Source organism: Cydia amplana, chromosome 26 (genome assembly GCF_948474715.1).
Source record: "Cydia amplana chromosome 26, ilCydAmpl1.1, whole genome shotgun sequence".
NCBI lineage: Eukaryota > Metazoa > Arthropoda > Insecta > Lepidoptera > Tortricidae > Cydia > Cydia amplana.
In genome coordinates, this window is record NC_086094.1 from 2,517,776 (window position 1) to 2,536,950 (window position 19,175).

The following is a 19,175-nucleotide window of genomic DNA, read 5'->3' on the forward strand; positions in this document are numbered from 1 at the left end:
ACAATAAAAATAATTTATTTTACATAATTATTTATGTATTAATCTAATACACTTCAGAGGTAAATGAGTTATAAATTAAACAATTTAATGATAACGTATTACAAAAATTTAAAAATATTCATTGCATTAAACATGTAAGTAGGTACTTAATTACTTATATTTATTTATTTAAATTATTGTGGTAAATGATTTAATCACGGCATTGATCTATATTTACGATAAAAATTAAAATTAATTTAGTTTTAAGTGTTATTTCGACTGATTAGAATAAAATAAAATATTAACCAAATATTAATTAAAATATTAATATATTATTATATGACATTACCTATCCCAGTTCAGCAAATAAGCGTAAATATACAAAAAAGGAGTTATTTAATTTAAAAATTATTGATCTACATATTTATTACTGCCCAATTTGTATTTTATATCTTAAATAATAACTTAAGTAGGTATTTAAATTTAACCAGCAAAACGATGAGCCATTATTAAGCTTCTGACCTAACCAAGTTAGGAACAAGAATTAATAGCAAAAAAGTTCGTAACGCAGTTACGTAGAAGGAAATAAACATTCATAGTTCGTAACCCAGTTATGATCAAAGGAATCATTTCGTGTTCGTAACTAATTTATAAAATGGTTACGAACCAAAATTTAAGAGGCAAAATGTTTCTTGATTGAAAATATGAATTGTGCGAAAAATTTGATGAGAAAATTGACTAAGTATGAGAGTTTTCATCGGTTTTTTTACACTTGGTATTTGACATTTGTCAACTTTTAAAAAACTGTGGCACATAGCCGCCAGGGCGAGTACCACACTCGTAGATATATCCAATATTGTTTTTTTTTTCATAGAAGCTATAAATATTTCTGATTATAAAGGAATTTAAACTAAAGTACACTAAGGAGCACCTAAATTAATAAATTGCTAAAACTAAATGCAAGCTACTACGCCTTCATCAAGTAATAAAAATACGTACACCCAACATTGCCTGTTACGCCAAACATTGCCTGGCTTGACGAAACAGTGCTTCTCTGGTCGCCTTTCTTCCATTTTAAGAATTAGAAATAGCTGTTTGATAAGAACTGGGGGCTTAACCAAGACGACAATCTTACATAGACAAACGCCAAACGTTTTCTGTCAACGATTCTCATCTTGTATAGGCTGCTGGTTTTTTTCATAATTCAAAAAATGCAATTTTTGGCATAGTAGACATTGTTGTGCAAGTTTATGGTAGTCATTGACACTTAAAAAAAACACTAGTTTAAAGAGATTTGCACATTGAGACACTAAACATTCAAACAATAAATTTCCTTTCGTAACTGTATTTAGAAACTAGTTACGAAATGAAAAATAACAATGTTCTTGTAACTGATTAGGAAACGTATACAAAAAGGTATTTCGATCTGGTTGACAGTTAAAATAATCAGAGAGACTAATGCATTGTAAGACTGTAAATTAGGTATTGAAAAATAAATAAATGACATATCAGGGTTATAACCGCGAAAATCGAACTTCGCAAATTGCGGGCATTTATCTCTGTCACTCTAATTACGCCTTCATTGGAGTAAAAGAGAAAAATCCCCGCAAGTTGCGAATTTCGGTATTCGCGGTATCCCCTCTGATGTTGCTTACGTATAGGAACTTGGGAACTTTTGTATTTATTTTGTACATGAGCGACATTTGAAAATAAATAAATTACGGAATTACTAACTATGATGAAAATCTTATCCTAGTAGTGTTAAAAAATAATACTATGTTATGGAATCACTATTTACCTATAGTAGGTATAGTAAGGCATGAGTTCAAAATAGGTTTTATGACAATCAAAAACCGCCAGTTTATTCTAAAGCCGTTTTCGCAATATCGCAATTGACTTCGAAAGAGAAAAAAAATCTTTGTTCGTAACTCATAACAAATAGGTATATGTTATTATAAAGCAATAGGTATAGTGCGACATAAAATAGTAGAGATTAAATAAATTGGAACTAAAAAAGCCATACTAATTTGTCGCCATGTTTAAGCATTTTACGTCAAAAGTGTGACAGTTACGTAGGAATTATTTTATACAATTTCTTGTCGGAATATATTTAATCGCTGTTCCAAGATTGTGTAACAAGAAATGATTTAAAAAACTGCAAAGATCGTCTGAGAATTTTTCTTCTTTCGTAGCCAATTGAAAACGACAAGGTTTTTTTATAAGGCTCAAAATTTTTGTTAGAATATAGGTATCATTTATTGTTAGAAATTATTCAACTTTGTTGAAGAAACTGGCGATATTTAAACTTTCGAAGAACCTGAAGACCGCATCCGGGCCATTTTATTTAAAGTTGTCCCCTACACTTTTTTTTTATTTGTGAATTTCTATGTTATTTCTACTCAGTATCACGAGCTCTTTCTGTCCTAATAGGAGAATAAAAGTGTCCCAATGTTTTTATTTCCATTCCGTTACCATTTTTCATAGAATTTGTATGGCGGTTACGGAATGGAAAGATCGAAAATTGTGTGGAAATTTTGGGACACTTTTTTTCTCCTATTAGGATCAAAAGAGCTCGTGATTCTGAGTAGAAATAACATAAAAAATCCCAAATTTGAAAAAAAAAAGTGTAGGGGACAACTTTAAATAAAATGGCCCATCCACATAAGCGTTATATTATCGCAATAATTGTCATTCGCAAACAGGCGAATAATATAATTACATACATACAATAAAACCCGTCGTGTAATACGCCATTTTACACTAGTCCCTGCAACTGTGTGGCTACCAGTTTGGCACTGACATAAACGCTATCGAGAACGCAACTTACTTTCTATGCATCGCGCTCGTACTCGCATATTAGTGCGAGCGAGATGTATAGAAAGTAAATTACGTAGACGTAAGCGTATATGTCAGTTTCGACTCTGTCAGTGACTCGTGGTACGGGTACAGGTTGTTCATAACGTTTATAACGCTTTCTCACTTTGACAAAACGAGACGAAACGGGTTTTTGTGTATTTCCTTCGAAATTGCACTGGTATCCAATTGACATATTAACTATATTAAGCGTTTTAATGAATAACATGATTATAATAACATTAATATTTAAAAATATGCCTTAACATTAAATACATGATACAGGGGAAGAATCCGGTATACTTGTTTATGTAAAAATGTATCTAAATACTTTTAACCGCGATGGCTTAAGTGCCCATCAACGTGCACACTAGCGCCACTGCTAAATAATCGTGATAATTTAAATTTAACGACAGGTATTTAAAAAACCGGCCAAGTGCGAGTCGGACTCGCGCACGGAGGGTTCCGCACCATCAACAAAAAATAGAGCAAAACAAGCAAAAAAACGGTCACCCATCCAAGTACTGACCTCGCCCGACGTTGCTTAACTTCGGTCAAAAATCACGTTTGTTGCATGGGAGCCCCACTTAAATCTTTATTTTATTCTGTTTTTAGTATTTGTTGTTATAGCGGCAACAGAAATACATCATCTGTGAAAATTTCAACTGTCTAGCTATCACGGTTCGTGAGATACAGCCTGGTGACAGACGGACGGACGGACAGCGGAGTCTTAGTAATAGGGTCCCGTTTTTACCCTTTGGGTACGGAACTCTAAAAAGGAGGCCGCTACGTACTGTATTATGTATTTAAGTAACTTTTGAATTACATTAAACTAGTTTGTATGTTGCTGGATTCGTCAATCTATGCGTCCAAAGTTATAACGGCCGTTTTTGTTTTGAGTTCATAGATCGACGAATCCAACAACATAAAAAGCGGCCAAGTGCGAGTCGGACTCGCCCATGAAGGGTTCCGTATTTAGGCGATTTATGACGTATTAAAAAAAAAACTACTTACTAGATCTCGTTCAAACCAATTTTCGGTGGAAGTTTACATGGTAATGTACATCATATATTTTTTTTAGTTTTATCATTCTCTTATTTTAGAAGTTACGGGGGGGGGGGGGGGGACACACATTTTACCACTTTGGAAGTGTCTCTCGCGCAAACTATTCAGTTTAGAAAAAAATGATATTAGAAACCTCAATATCATTTTTGAAGACCTATCCATAGATACCCCACACGTATGGGTTTGATGAAAAAAAAAAATTTTGAGTTTCAGTTCGAAGTATGGGGAACCCCAAAAATTTATTGTTTTTTTTCTATTTTTGTGTGAAAATCTTAATGCGGTTCACAGAATACATCTACTTGCCAAGTTTCAACAGTATAGTTCGTATAGTTTCGGAGAAAAGTGGCTGTGACATACGGACGGACAGACAGACGGACAGACAGACAGACATGACGAATCTATAAGGGTTCCGTTTTTTGCCATTTGGCTACGGAACCCTAAAAACTAGTTTCATGTATTCAAAAGGTACTTTAATAGAAGATACAGTACGTAGCGGCCTCCTTTTCAGCGTTCATGTTTGTATGTATATATGTATGCGAGTTTCTTTTTTAAATATCTATCTTTTTCTTTTAAATATTTAAATTATCACGATTAGTGTGCACGTTGATGGGCTCTTAAGAATGGCGTCGAATGTAAACTCAAATATTATTTGTCTTACACATCTTTTCGCTTCCGAAGAATCCAAAAGAAATGTAAAAACTAAATTTAGTTTACATACTCATTCTTAAGCAATGCTTCCGTGTTAGGCTTATATAACCAAACGGAGTGGCCATTAACAGGCGTTCCCCTCTGTCGAAAATAGGCGGCCAATGGTCATACACAATGTACTGGACGTTTATCTGACATGACTATTTTACGTACGTATACATTTGATGGCCTCTCCCAAATCGGCAGACTGTTTTGTACAGAAAATCAAGGCGTCTCCGTTTGGTTATATCCTCTAAGATGTTAGGTGAGCGATTGCCATATTTCTATACAACACTTTTTTCTTAGATATTTCGAGTTATTTATAAGTTAGTATGGATCTCTTGTAGTGATTATGTTAAGGTAGGTACATCTACACTGCAGTTAACTTTTGTGGAGCAACATTGTGCTACACGGTTTACGCAACTTTTGTGGCTACATATAGTTACCTAATGTACCAGTAACAGATACGTTGTTCTACAAAAGTAACTGCGGTGTGGATGCACATTTTTACGTTAATATACCACACCGGAAATTTTATTTCCATACAAGAATGCGGTTTTTTTAACACTGAGTCTGGTAAAACAAACTTAAGAAATCCCTCAAAGAAGTTAGGTAAACCTGGGATGCAAAGTGTTCAGTACAAAAATGTGGAAATACCCCAGCAAATATACCAAAATAGACCTTAGCTAAATAAATTCGATTTGCCCAGCGGACGAATTAAATTCAATTCGAGTGAGGCAATTTAAGTACATCGACTATCAAAACGGCCACATATATGCACGCATAACTGCCATAAGTGACAACCACATCAACAGAACACCGAAACGAAAACCACTCAAAAGTCGAATAAACTACGCTTTCAATCCCGCCTCTAAACGCATCTTCTGCTTTCTTCTTCTTTTATTTATAATAGGTACGAAGCCCCACAGACACCCGCCGCCCACCAAAATCAAGCCCAGAGTCACAAACAAGGACTTATAAGATTGCGTGTACTCGAACCAAAAACCGCAGATAGGCGGCCCTACTAACTGAAGTATGCCGTTTATGAACAAACTAATACCGTAAGACGACATCAGACGCTCCGTACCTAACATCTCAGTCATTACTAACGCTGTCACACCCGTATTTATCCCTGAAGCTAGCCCGAATATTGAACAGAACACGCTTATAGCTACGTAGCTTGTGAACAAAGGTAATACAGCTAAACTTAGTCCTGAAAGTAGTAAACCGAATATAAAGAAGTAGCGCTTAGGGGTAGCTACTACATCAGATATAGCTGAACCTCCTATACGACCGACTAAGTCTAATAATGATATAATTGACAACAAATACGCTCCCAAACTCTTATCAAACCCACATTCCTTAGCGTAAGACGGCACAAGTATTATAAAATTCGTATACGAAATAGCGTTGGTACAGTTAGAGAATAAGATAACTAGATATATAGGGTCTTTCAGTAATTGTAAATCGAAGTATTTGCTAGGTTCTTTCTTGGTGTCCTTCTTTCTGCATCCGCAGCAGTACGTTATGGGGGCTAAGCTTTCCGTTACCGATTTAAGGCTGAATTGACTTGCGAATTCACTAGGCTTCTCAAACGCGGATAAAGTTGAGCCATGGAAAGGAGTAGACATATACTGGAAGCTGGATGTAGACGGGCTACGCTTAGGTGTTTTAGGTATAGTTAACTTCTTGCCGAAAGCATCTGTAGAATTCACTCTGCTAGCTTTACCTTCAGGTACAGAATCTAGTAAAGACGGATTGCTGGGCATAGTAGATACTTTACTGGATATATGTTGTAGTCCGTGTTTAGAGTTGGCTGGGGCTGAAATCTTCCTGTACCTTTCATGTTCTTTGCCTACTAATGCTGCACTTGCGGATCTGTAGAAGTTTTTCTCGTCCAGGTTACCATGGGAGGGGTAGATGGGGGGTGAGCCGTTGGTGACCCGGTCTCCTCCCGAGGGGGTGTTCGCTTCGCTGGTGACGAGGACCTTGGGGTGTTCCGCGTCTTCTATGTCGGGAAGCTCTTCCTCTATGAACGGTTCCAGCTGAAATAAAAAAAAATGGTTTACCTACCTATATGTCATCTATTTCAGTTTATATTTATTTGGTAGTGCGACTACTTAGAAAACACAAATCAAAATAATTTTATTTGTTCCCAAAGTTGTGTATAGATGGCAGCACCAGTTTCTCTCGCTATATCGTAATACTCTAAGGAATTAGTATAGGAGGTGCAAGCGCATATTGCTTGCCCTTAAGATCGGTTTTCCTAGGATAGCGGTGCCGTCATATAGCGGCCGTCTCCATAAATAATACGGCTAAATATGGATGTCGTAGTATTTGTATGGAGACGGCCGCTATCGGAGGAAACCAAAGCTTTAGAGTTGGCCAAAGACACCTAGTCTTAGTAAGATGGCTAGTTGAGAAATTGGGACGGGTTCCACCGTGGCGGGGTGGCCAAGGGGTTCAAGGCGTTAGCCCGGATTGCTAAAGACGCCGGTTCGAATCCGGCCTTCACCACTGGAGGGCTTCGTCACTATTTCTTTAATATAGGACATCTATTTCAGTTTATTACCTACTTATTTTGCCAGTGTACTAAATAATATAGATTGGATGTACTATGTTCTGACTTAGTGTACAGTCAACAGCAAAAGTAGCAAACCAGACTATGCGTCAAAAGTACAATAAGATTGTGGCAAAAAAGTTACCTACCAATCCTAGAGGAGACTGCTCAGTAGTGGGACGTTGGTGTAAGTGTAGGCTTAGTGGTGATGATGATGAATTTCAGAACCTGTTTTTGGAGGACCCTGCACTAAAGCCTGACCAGGAATATATGATCGCGCGCCATGTTGCGGAATTTCATTGGAACTAATTTTTTCATACTATGCTTAACTGTCACCCTATACATGAGAATAACAGCGCCCTCTTGACAATGATCATATATTACTGGTCAAGCTTTACACACTTTTCAGTCACCATTTTGATTTTTTAAAGAAATATTTGTTTTTGCTTATTATTGAGTTTGACGAAAGGCGATGATATCAGTTGATGATGGCAGTTTATCTTAATATAGTATTTTTCAAACTCGATGGGTACAGTTACAGGTGTCATCTCCATATAATTTATAATCTAAAAATTGTATTGAGATATTCAGATATGACACCTGTCAGCGAACCCATCGAGTTTGAAAAATACTATTTGTATATAGGAATGAAATTCGCAACGTTTATGTCAATTAATATCGCTAAATTCACTTCTTAAAGGAAACCATTTTTAAAAATATATATTTTATTATGTACAATACAAAATACAATTTAGGCTAACTAAAGATTTGATAACAGGGACAAAACTGCAGTCATATCACATGTATCACCTCTATACCTCAAAAACTAAAGAATGGCCCTAAAGAGACCTTCAAAAATAACGCTAATTAATATTTCATAAAGTAAGAACGCTTAACACGAAGAATTTCGTACATTAACTTGCTATTTCCTATCTCTTTCGCACGCGCGTATTTATGTTGCTGTGCCGCCCATGATGGCGGCGGTCTATGCCCAGGGCTGCCAGATCGTAGAATTGGATACAAAATTCGTATAATGGATTTTTTTTCGTATCTATTATGTATAGGTGGTCAATCGGTATAATTGTTACGAAAAAAACAGCGATGTCAAACTACTGACAATACCTCAAAAAACAGTGTGTCAATACTGTTATACAATTTAATGGAACCGTACGTCAACGTCAGGGCTGCTTTGCTTTGTCACTCTTATTACGCCTTTATTGGAGTAAAAGAGAAAGACCCCCGCAATTTGCAAATTTCGGTTTTCGCGGTAAGGCTCCAGTTTTTAAAATATCGATTTAATATTAATCATTTTTTTAAATTGTGTTCTCGTATAATGCAATCGGATTTCGTATAATTGCCGGCACTGGATCGTATAATCAAAAAATATGTACTGGCAGCCCTGTCTATGCCACTGTGTGAGCGGAACAGCATTATAATTGTGCGCGTGCGATAGAGACAAGAAACGACGTGACAATGTGCGAAATTATTCGTGCTCAACGTCGTTACTTTACTCAGTCTGTTTTTATTTCACATTCATAGTAATCATAACAAAGCATTTCTTTAGTTTTTTCCCCACAATTTACCAATTGGCTACTTTCCTACTAGTCAAATCAGCTTCTTTTTTAGAACTGTCAAAACGATTTTCTAATATGGAATTTATATGAAAACGTGTGTATAGTGACGTCACGGTCAACTCACCTACTTTTTATGTTTCAATCCAATTTATTAAATAGAAATAATATTTAAAAATAACTGCTATCTATATTTTTCATAAAATTATCTGGTGCTTTATTTCGTGCACGGTGTGAAATAATTTATTTTAAGTAGAGGAAAGTACCCAATTAGCTATTTTAACATTGTTATATACGACTTATATATGAATAATATACAGCAAAACCCGCTTAAGACTAAAGGAACCAATCGAAAAGGGTTTAACCCTCTGACCGCCAAAGACGTCAATTGCTATGCGCGGCTTCAGCCTAATATCAACCTTAATGCATTCCCACAAGGTTCAGACTGAGTTGGAAATTATTTTTCCCAGTAGTTGCCAGTGGTAAAAGGTGGGAAAAAAAATCGCAGTAGTTACAACTGGTAACAACTTGGTGGTAACTAGTGGGAATAACCCTACGCGTCGCGTTCAAAGGGTTACCCCTGAGAAAAACTTATATATATCGCGCAAAATCGTATTAAACGTGAACGTATTAAGCGGGTTTAACTGTGCGTAACACCGCAGCCCATTCAACAAGTCAAGGTCAGTAAAAATACATGGAATAGGTAGGTATCAGGGATGTTGCGAACATCCGCAACCGCGGAACTTCCGCATTATTTTCAACATCCGCATCTGCACCCGCATCCGCATACAATGCGGATGTCGAACAAGTCGGTACAGGAACGTCTTAGCGGCGGCGTAAGTGCTAGGTAATTTCGTCATTACCTATAACGAAATCGTCTAAATCCAGAAAAGTCGGCCAAGTTACTGTTTATTAAATATAACGCACCTATATTCTTGCTCAAATACTAAACGTTTCGTTTTTTTTTTAAATAAAAAAATATTAAAAATTTAATATTTGACATTTTCTTAGTACCTAATCTTGACATCCGCATCCGCGGATGTGAGCCTTAAAATATCCGCATCCGCGGATGTCAAAAAATCTGCATCCGCAACATCCCTGGTAGGTATACATCGTGTCACATTTTAAAATCAATAATACGACACAGTTTTAACAAAACTGGCTTTGTTTTCATTGCAGCTTTGTGCGACAGACGTCATCAGTGCAATGCAATTTGTAACTTTCATAACGTTAACACACAATAGTAAACTTTATTAGAATGTACTTTATCTTTAGATCATTTTTAACCCCCAACGCAAAAAGAGGGGTGTTGTATAGAAACCGATCCAGCAGTTTAAAGAGTATCAGCTCTTTTCCAAAATGATGTAAGGCATTTTTGGCATAAAATGGATTTTGGCATTACTGTATAGCATAGTAGGTTTTTAATTTTTTTGTCGACTATGGCCGACTGTGGCGGTCAAAAGGTTAAACTTAATGTTAAAGGTACCGGGATGACATGTCATATCATATGCAACGAGCTAAATCGTAACGTACCTAATAATACGTTCAATATATATTTTGTACAAAATCAATACTAATATTACTAATTTATGTTATTGGAATGCCCCTGCAAATAGTGCAAATATTATTGAAAAAACAAGAAACGGACACAAGTCTGACCAAAATAACTTTGCATGCCATTTGCAATGCCAAATTGTGGCCATGTCATCATTACCTAATGTTAAATAATTGTGAAAAAGTGAAGTTCTTAATGACACTTCCTCATTTTGGTATATTAAAATCGGTGCCAAGTTAACTTAGACAGACTCTTCGTGTAGGTACCTATAGTGTTTTTCAAACTCGATGGGTAGGATGACAGGTGTAATTTCAATACAATTTTGAGAGATTTTGCGTTTTTAGGTCATACATTATATGGAGATGACACCTGTCATCCTAATAAATACCCATCGAGTTTGAAATAGTTATTTTCGATACAAGTGCGAAAAAGAGGAAATTCGAAACGAGTGGAGTGTTTTAAATCGACACGAGTTGCGAATTACCTATTCGCACGTGTATCGAACAACGTTTTTCAGGACATATGGCACTTTAAAGTTCGACATACGCACTAAAAGTGCTATTTTACGCACTAGTGCGGAAAAGTAGCACCATATGTACTGTAAAATATTATTTAAAATACCAACCAATGGCAATCCGTTTGCTTCGTAATAATTCAGTTGCTTTTCTGTGACAAAAATACGATTTTAAATCCATACTAAATAATATAAAGGAATGATAGTATATAATGCATACATAAATGCGTAAATTGATTTTTTCTATAGTTATTAAATTATTGCATAAAAAGTATATAAAAATATAAATGACGCATATCAAAATAAGTAAGTACCTACAATATAATAATTTTGCGCGATTTCAATAATATATTAAAAAACATTAATATCAAAAGATGGCAAGAAAAAAATTGAAATGATTAAATTCGATTGTAATAAAAATAATAAATTCATAAAAGTGTAATAATTATGCTAATTAAAAAATTATAAAGATTAGTTAACAGAAAACACTGTCAATGTGAAAATAAAAGTATAATTTATCCTATAAGTTTCACTATAAGCGAGTTTCAGCTATAGTCATATAGCCCTGGCCTGGCGTATAAGCTACTTTGTAAAAGTTTGACAGTCTTTACTACTAACTTATCTCAGATACTTACCAATATTACTATTAAAATAGATTTATATATTAAAATGTTGTGCCTATGTTTGAATTGTTTGGTATAAAACTTTGATTGGTAGGAATTCTAGTAATTATATTTTTCGTTAGCGCGTTTTTTCAGCAAACAAATTAAATGTAACTATTACCTATCTTGTACAGTCGCGATCAGATATATCAGAGCGGCCAAGGTGTTCACAATATCTGAACACGCACTCTAACGCCCTGACCATAGAGTGCGTGTACGTATATGTTAAAACAAAATCAAACGACGCACTTGGCTTAGTTTGTCATACAAGCATAACAGATCACTACATTGTAATTTTTAGTATGGCGACTAACAGATATAATAATAAAAACAGGAGCCGATACAGGTTAAAAACGGACTTTCGTGCCGTTAACTCGGACCTTCAAGACGTGGACTGGGCCTCAGTAACAAAACATAGTAATCCCGATTTGGCAGCGACTGAACTCCACAAGGTGTTAAACACAGTAATAGAGAAGCACACCACTAAAGTACGTGTAAGTAGGAGAAAATTCACTTTAAAACCCTGGATAACTCCTGGCCTCATTAAATGCCAAAAGCATCGCGACCATTTGCACTTAGAATCAAAAAAACATCCTAATGACCCTGTGCGAAAGTTAATTTACAAGAGGTACAGAAATTTTCTAACAAATTTACAACATAATTTAAAAAATGAGTACGACAAATCACAACTTGATAAAAACAAAAACAACCCCAAAGGCCTCTGGAAGGCTATTAAAAGCATCGCTGAATACCCAAAAACCCAGTCAATGGCTCTGGAATTAACTAAAATAAAACCTACGCCTAGCGAGTCTTTGGACCACTGCAACGAGTTCTTTGCAAATATAGGAAAGAACCTAGCCAACAATTTACTCCTGCGCATGAATAAAACAGAACCCTCACTCCTGTCCAGTCTGCATCTAACTCCCTCGGTGGCTCACTCATTCTTTTTGCAACCTACAGATGAGCAAGAAGTATGTAAACTCATGGGTCTCTTGCACAATGACAGCGCGCCTGGCTATGACAACTTTAGCCCTTCGTTGCTAAAAGTAATCAAACCTAATATACTCAAACCACTAACTCACGTTTTTAATTTAAGTCTCATGACCGGAATATTCCCGGACGTATGGAAAAGGGCGGTGGTCATTCCGTTGCATAAAAACGGCCCTAAAAATCTCCCCGAAAACTATCGGCCAATCTCGCTCTTGCCGATTTTTTTCAAAGCTGTTGGAAAAAATTGTCAACCGTCGCTTAATCAACTACCTAGAGCGTTTTTCTCTGCTCTCAAACTTCCAGTTTGGCTTCCGATGTGGTAAATCGACAGAGGATGCTGTAGATCTCCTAACCAGGAAAGTGACTGAAGCTCTAGACAAAGGCCAGAAGTGCGTGGGCGTATTCCTTGACCTCGCCAAAGCGTTCGACACAGTGTCTTTATCCATACTTCTGAACAAGCTAGAGCACTATGGCATGCGGGGGCTACCGCTTCAATGGTTCCGTAGCTATCTCACAGATAGGTATCAGAGTGTCAGGGTCGGTGACTGCCTAAGTAAAAGCTTGCCAACAGTCTTCGGGGTACCTCAAGGAAGCGTACTGGGCCCAACGTTATTTGTCATTTACATTAATGACATCTTCTCTGTTAGCACTAATAGCCCTATAGATAATCTAATTTGTTACGCAGATGACACAGCTGCCATATTTTGCGGCAACTCATGGGCTGATACTATGCGTAGAGCTAAAGCAGGTGTGAATGCCCTAAAGGTCTGGTTAGACAATAATTTACTATCCCTTAACGTCAAAAAGTCCAAATACATCTGCTTCCACAAAACTAAGGCCTCCGAACCGAATCACGAAATGCCGTTGCGTATTAGATGCTTCCACAACTCAGTCTCTAATAACATAAGTGAATCGATCAGCCGTGCAGACTGCGTACGTTATCTAGGCGTGGACATCGATCAACACTTCTCTTTCAAAGAGCATGTAGCATCTCTATCGCAACGAGTCAGGAAGCTTGCGTATGTGATGCGGCTAATTCGTAATTGTGCCGACGAACGGGTTCGAAGACTAGTATACGTTACATTGTGTCAATCTATATTGGGGTACTGTATATCGGTATGGGGCGGGGCAGGTACTTCTATGATGCTCAGTATAGAAAGGGCACAAAGATCCGTCTTAAAAACATTGTATAAAAAGCCCTTTCAATTTCCAACAGATCAACTACTTACACAATCCAGCTCGCTTTCGGTCCGGCAATTGTTTATCTACAGGATAGGTACGATAATGCATCGAAACACGATAAACTCGCCCAGCTTCGCAACCCTTACCAGCAAAAGGACTTTTCGAGTTCCACGGAACAAAACGCAAACGCCTTATGCACGTCGCTTTCCGCAATTTCTCCACCCATATGTGTACAATCACATAGCAAAAATATTCAGCGTCCAGAACATGACACTCAAGGAATTTCAGAATGTTGTCCGAAGGTGGCTAGGTTCTCTCTCTTACAAGGAAACTGAAGAGGTGCTGAAACCTTTGCAGTAAAACACATGCAGACTCACACTCTCTCACACACACAAACACATACAACACACACACACACACACATGGACACGTGCGCACAGAGTAAAGTGCATAACCCACTAATTTTTATAGTTATTAGTCATTATCTGCATGTAAGTTAGCTTAATTAGTTTAGTTGCCCACCTTAACTTAAAGTTTAATATTCATAATTAACTTGTAGTATTGTAAATTTATACTATCTTGTACTCGTATTATAGCACCACCTAGTTGTTAATTCGTTTGGCTATTACTGTCTCACCACAGTCCTCACGACACAGGCTTGACCTAGTGTGAGGGCTACTGTTAATCCTGTAATGTAACGTGTGTATTATACATGTATAATTACCTACTTTTGTCAATCTTGCTAGCTCTACTTGGTTAATAAAGAAATTTTGTATTTGTATTTGTATTGTGTTCAGATATTTGTGAGCGCCTTGGCCGCTCCGATATATCTGATGGCGACTGATAGGTCGGACAAATTGTCAAAAAAACTGTCATTTTAAAATGTGTGATATAAAAACAGATTAGGTAATCGTTGTATTAAATAACAATAAGATTTCTGGCCGGATCTATACATTAAATTTTAATAGCGAATAACCTATCTTGTACAATGTGATATTATAATATGTAATTATAATCAAAAATTAAATAAAAAAAGCTTTACTACCGGAAGCCTCTTTTAAGGTAACTTTTATATTTATTAAAAACTTAAACCATAGACAAAATAATAATAAGACTCACAAAGTAGTGCAGAATACTGTTCTGTGTGTTTTTAATACTTTAACTAGATGCCACTCTATGTTCCCTTATTGGAATGTAGAACCTTAGAAACCTACGAGGCCATGTATAGCGCCATCTAGTTCAATTTTAAAAAACATAATATTATTTTAAAAAAAAATCCGTCTTGTTATTTCTCTGTCTATGCTTATACGTACATTAATAGAGTACAAAAATAAATTCTATATACGACTAAATTGGGTTCATATTTATGCTAAATCCCTGAAAATTCGTCAATGCTAAAGACAAGTGAATAATATAGACTTGTAGTGTTCATATTCATATGGTGCCATTTGCAACATGACGTAGAACGAGAATTCATATGGACTTCAACGTCTCTATTATTCACTAGTCTTTGGAAATGCCTCGAATTTCATACTTTTACTCAAACCTTGGGGCCTCAATTTATATAAAGACTCCCAATATAATTTGAGATTATTAGCTAATGTTAAAACTTCTTTTTAAACCTGCACTTTCTGTTCCGCTAATCTTTTTTTTCTCCTATTAACGAAAGGCATTAGTATCCACAACGCCGCCCCGGCCGTGTATATTAGCCCAAACGTCAAAAACATATGCATATAATTACCATCAGCCTCGAACCAGAGACCGCATATCGGCGGTCCTATCAACTGTAGAATACCGTTCACGAACAAACTTATACCGTATGTAGACATTAGCCGGTCTACCCCTAAAATTTCCGCCATAACTAAAGTAGTAGTAGCATTATTAACACCAGAAGCTAATCCGAATAACGCGCATACAACGCTTATAGCTACATAAGACTCCAAAAACGGTATCGTGGATAACGTTATACCTGAGAAAAATAATCCGCCGACGAAATAGAATGTTTTCGGTATCAAATTTAAGTCGCATAGGGCAGAACCGCCGATCCTGCCTACTAAATCTAAGGCAGATACAGTGCTTAGTAGGTAAGCGCCTCTGGCTTTTGAAAAACCTATGTTTTGCGCGTGCGATGGTAAGAGAATTATAAAATTGGTACATGATATAGCTACCGTGCTACTTGAAATTAGGATTATCAAGTATGTGGGATCGGAAAGTAGGCTGATATCGAAGAATTTATTAGGTTCCTTATCTTTCTTTTTCTTGCAACAGAAGCAGCAGTAGGCTACTTCAGCGACGCTGTCGGTTACTGATTTTAAAGAAAATTGCGAAGCGAATTCGTTAGGTTGATCGAAAGCTGACAATGTGGATCCGTGGAAGGGTGTGTGGACGTACGCGAAGCTAGATGTAGACATGTTCCTTTTAGGGCCTGCCGTACTTAGTCTGCGTCCAAAAGTCTCCACCGAGCCTAGTTTAGAAGCGTCTCTATCTAAAGCCATGGAAGCTGAACTATAAGCAGTTTTAGGTATAGGTTTAGTGTAAGATAGTTTTCTTTTGGACATGTTTTGTCTTAAGTTTTGTGAGGAAGGCGAAGTGCAGTTTTGGTTGAGGCGCGCGTTGGAATTCTCTTTAGTGAATTTATCGATGTGTCCGTTCTCTTCGCCGGGGAGTGTGGGAGAGAGGTGGAAGCTTTCTACTGGTTCCTCTTCTTCGAAGAGTATGTCCTGGAAAGAGGATGTACGTTTGATATCGAGAAAAAAAGACAAAATGGAATTTAACAGAAATGGCAAAAAATCTAAAGGAATGTCATTTACCACGTGTTTATAATTTTATTAGAGACTATAACTTTTTCTTTGTTTTAGCTGAATATTGATAATGAACATATTTTAAATTAAAAATGAACGGAAATACAATAAAAGTTTTTATTGTACAGCCACCAAAAGATATATTGGAGCGGCCCAGGTGCTCAAATATATCTGAACACGCCTCTATTGTCAAGACGTTAGAGTGCGTTTTCAGATATTTTTGTGCACTTCGGCCGTTCCGATATATCTCATGGTGACTGTACCAATTGTTGATAGCACCATGTTTTCGTTCTATAAAACTGCATTATTACGAAATAATAACGGTAAATTCGACTTACGGTATTTGCCATTTCTATTAGTCTACAAGCCTAAGCTTTTCTACTATTCTAAAGTTATCTACTCATCTAAATCAATATCATTAAATCATTCAACAAAAAATAAAAAGGTTATACGAAAACCAAACCCTAAATTTCACCATCTATGTACATGTACATACATATAAAACCTTCCCCTTTTTTATTATGTGTTCCTAACCAGAATCATTAGAAGTACATGCAGGATGTAACAAAAATAGTGGGAAACCGGCACATTTGGTATAGTGTTCGGATTAGAAAAAAAAGAACACAACCATTTTTGGCCTTTATTTGTACGGAGCTACGGAGGGTTGGCCGACTTGAACGACATGCCCCCAAAAATATTTTTTTTCGGGCAAAAATTTTTTTTTCGTATTTATTTTCCTAATCAGAACATGCTCTTAAACGGATCCCCACTGTTTTTGTTACAACCTGTATAACCTTAAATTTTTGTGCGAAATTAAGGGTTAACCGCACCCTGGTCCGCAAAGCTGTTGTTATTTATTATTGGTCTCGGGTCTCTCTTGCTCCTTATTTTACTCGTTATTTAAGTTAATACAATAGTATTATTGCTTAATACCGGTATTAGAAGCCACTAACAAATAAATACCGGTATATAATCTTTTACCATCGTATTTTCACGGAAACGCACGAACGTGTCAGCTATTTCAGTCAGTCTCAGTACAAAAACTGTGGTTGACTGAAATAGCATGACAAACGGACGCTTCCGAAAAAATACGATGGCAAAGGATTATGCACTACATCTGTAAGTACCCTTAATTACATATCAATAATCACTTTCCTAGCGTTAAAATTAATTAATTATTACATTTATTATATTACCATAATCACACTCTATTCGCTTCATATTAGCATAGTTAAGTGGTTTTGAAAATGAAACTACCGCCCGTTTGTGTTAACAGAGAGTAAAAATCACATCAATGTCAAATAAATCAAATAATGCATGCCGCGAAACGGAGTTAAAGGAATAACAACTCACAAGTTGTGAAATACATCAAATTGTGTAAAAATATTTTCAATAATGTATTAACACTCCTCCGGAATAATATTATATGTATATGTGACGTTATCTATAAAAAGGGACCTTATTGTCGATGGCGCTTACGCCATTGTTAACGATGCTCCGATATGAATACAATGCCGCGCGACGCTGTGCGGCGTAAGCGATGGCGCAATAAGGTCCCTTTTCATAGATAATGCCCCATATTCTCTCTGGATATTAGTCCAGAGAGGAAAATGGGGCTACGTTTGTATGAAAAGGCGGTTTCGCGGCGGTCGTCCCCTTTCGTCTTAACGCGAACGACTAGGCATTTTTCCTTTTTTTTCTGTGGCGTATAAATAACGCTATTTTCACGACATGATATTTTATTTGACATTGACCCTTATATTGACTTTACTCTCTGGTGTTAGAAAAGTGATTATCGAGGAGTTAGTAAGGCATTATGATTCTTTTTTATGAGATACCGTCAACTGGGGTGAATAGGGACAAAACATAAAATATGGTTTAAGCTTACAATTTCTTAAAAAAATCTACTATTACTTTTCAATCGTTTTTTTATATGTAAATTGTCAGGTAAATCACATTTTATGTTTGTCCCTATTCACCCCAGCCGTGCCTATTCACCCCGGTTGACGGTATGTTATGTATGTAGTTATTACTTGTTAAACATTTAAGCTGAAGCTATTTTCTCTTGTATCTAGTAAAAGGGTATCTTATTTTCTCGAAAAATCGAAGAAAATCAAACGGTCAGGCAAAGCTATGATTAAAATACATCAAATTGTGTAAAAATATTTTTAATAATATTAATATCCAGAGAGGAAAATGGGCAATACTTTTGTATGGAAAACTGGTTCCGAGGCGGTCACCCTTTCGTCTTCAAACTGGTGGTAGCCGTACAGTACAGGGACCTGTTTCTCAAAAGCTTGTAACTTGTAATACAAGTGGAAGTCCCTTTCTAACAAAAGCTGTCAAAAAGTGACATCCGCTTGTATTACAAGTTACAAGCTTTTAAGAAACGGGCCCAGTCTGTCAATAACCAGATATTTAGAATCGCAAAGCAACATAGGTTAGATGAAGATGCATCGAAGAGTTACGATAGCAACACAAAAGGCAACTTAGCTAAAAACTGACATGATTTTAACCGAATGGAACCGACTAGTAAAATGTAACCGATACATATTTAAGTATGAGAAAAACCGGTATTTTTTGTGCAATTTTTTACCGGTTTGCATTCGCGGTTTGTTTTTTACGACCTACGGAAAGATGTTTATGAACTTTACATATTTTCAATCGCTTAAAGCTTCATAGGAAATATAATTTTTAAATTTAATTGGACAAGTTGTTATTTAATTTTTTTTTACAATGAAGTTTCATTTGAGGGG

General features: G+C 36.4%; 1 protein-coding gene and 1 non-coding gene across 3 annotated transcripts in view; one reads left to right on the forward strand and one right to left on the reverse strand.

Moving 5' to 3' along the window:
* Nucleotides 1–5,380: 5,380 nt before the first annotated feature.
* LOC134660131 (monocarboxylate transporter 13-like) overlaps nt 5,381–19,175 on the reverse strand; it is a 31,851-nt gene continuing 18,056 nt past the window's right edge. The window contains exon 7 of one of the 2 annotated variants that reach the window (XM_063515840.1): nt 5,381–6,629. In XM_063515840.1, coding sequence (XP_063371910.1) covers nt 5,436–6,629 — 1,194 coding nt within the window. In that variant the 3' untranslated portion in view covers nt 5,381–5,435. Of the gene's footprint in view, nt 6,630–15,135; nt 16,339–19,175 lie in introns of those variants that run through there. The other variant, XM_063515841.1, reaches the window with a different exon arrangement.
* Nucleotides 7,029–7,101, forward strand: Trnas-gga (transfer RNA serine (anticodon GGA)). The gene has a single exon. It is a non-coding gene; the product is annotated as a tRNA-Ser (tRNA).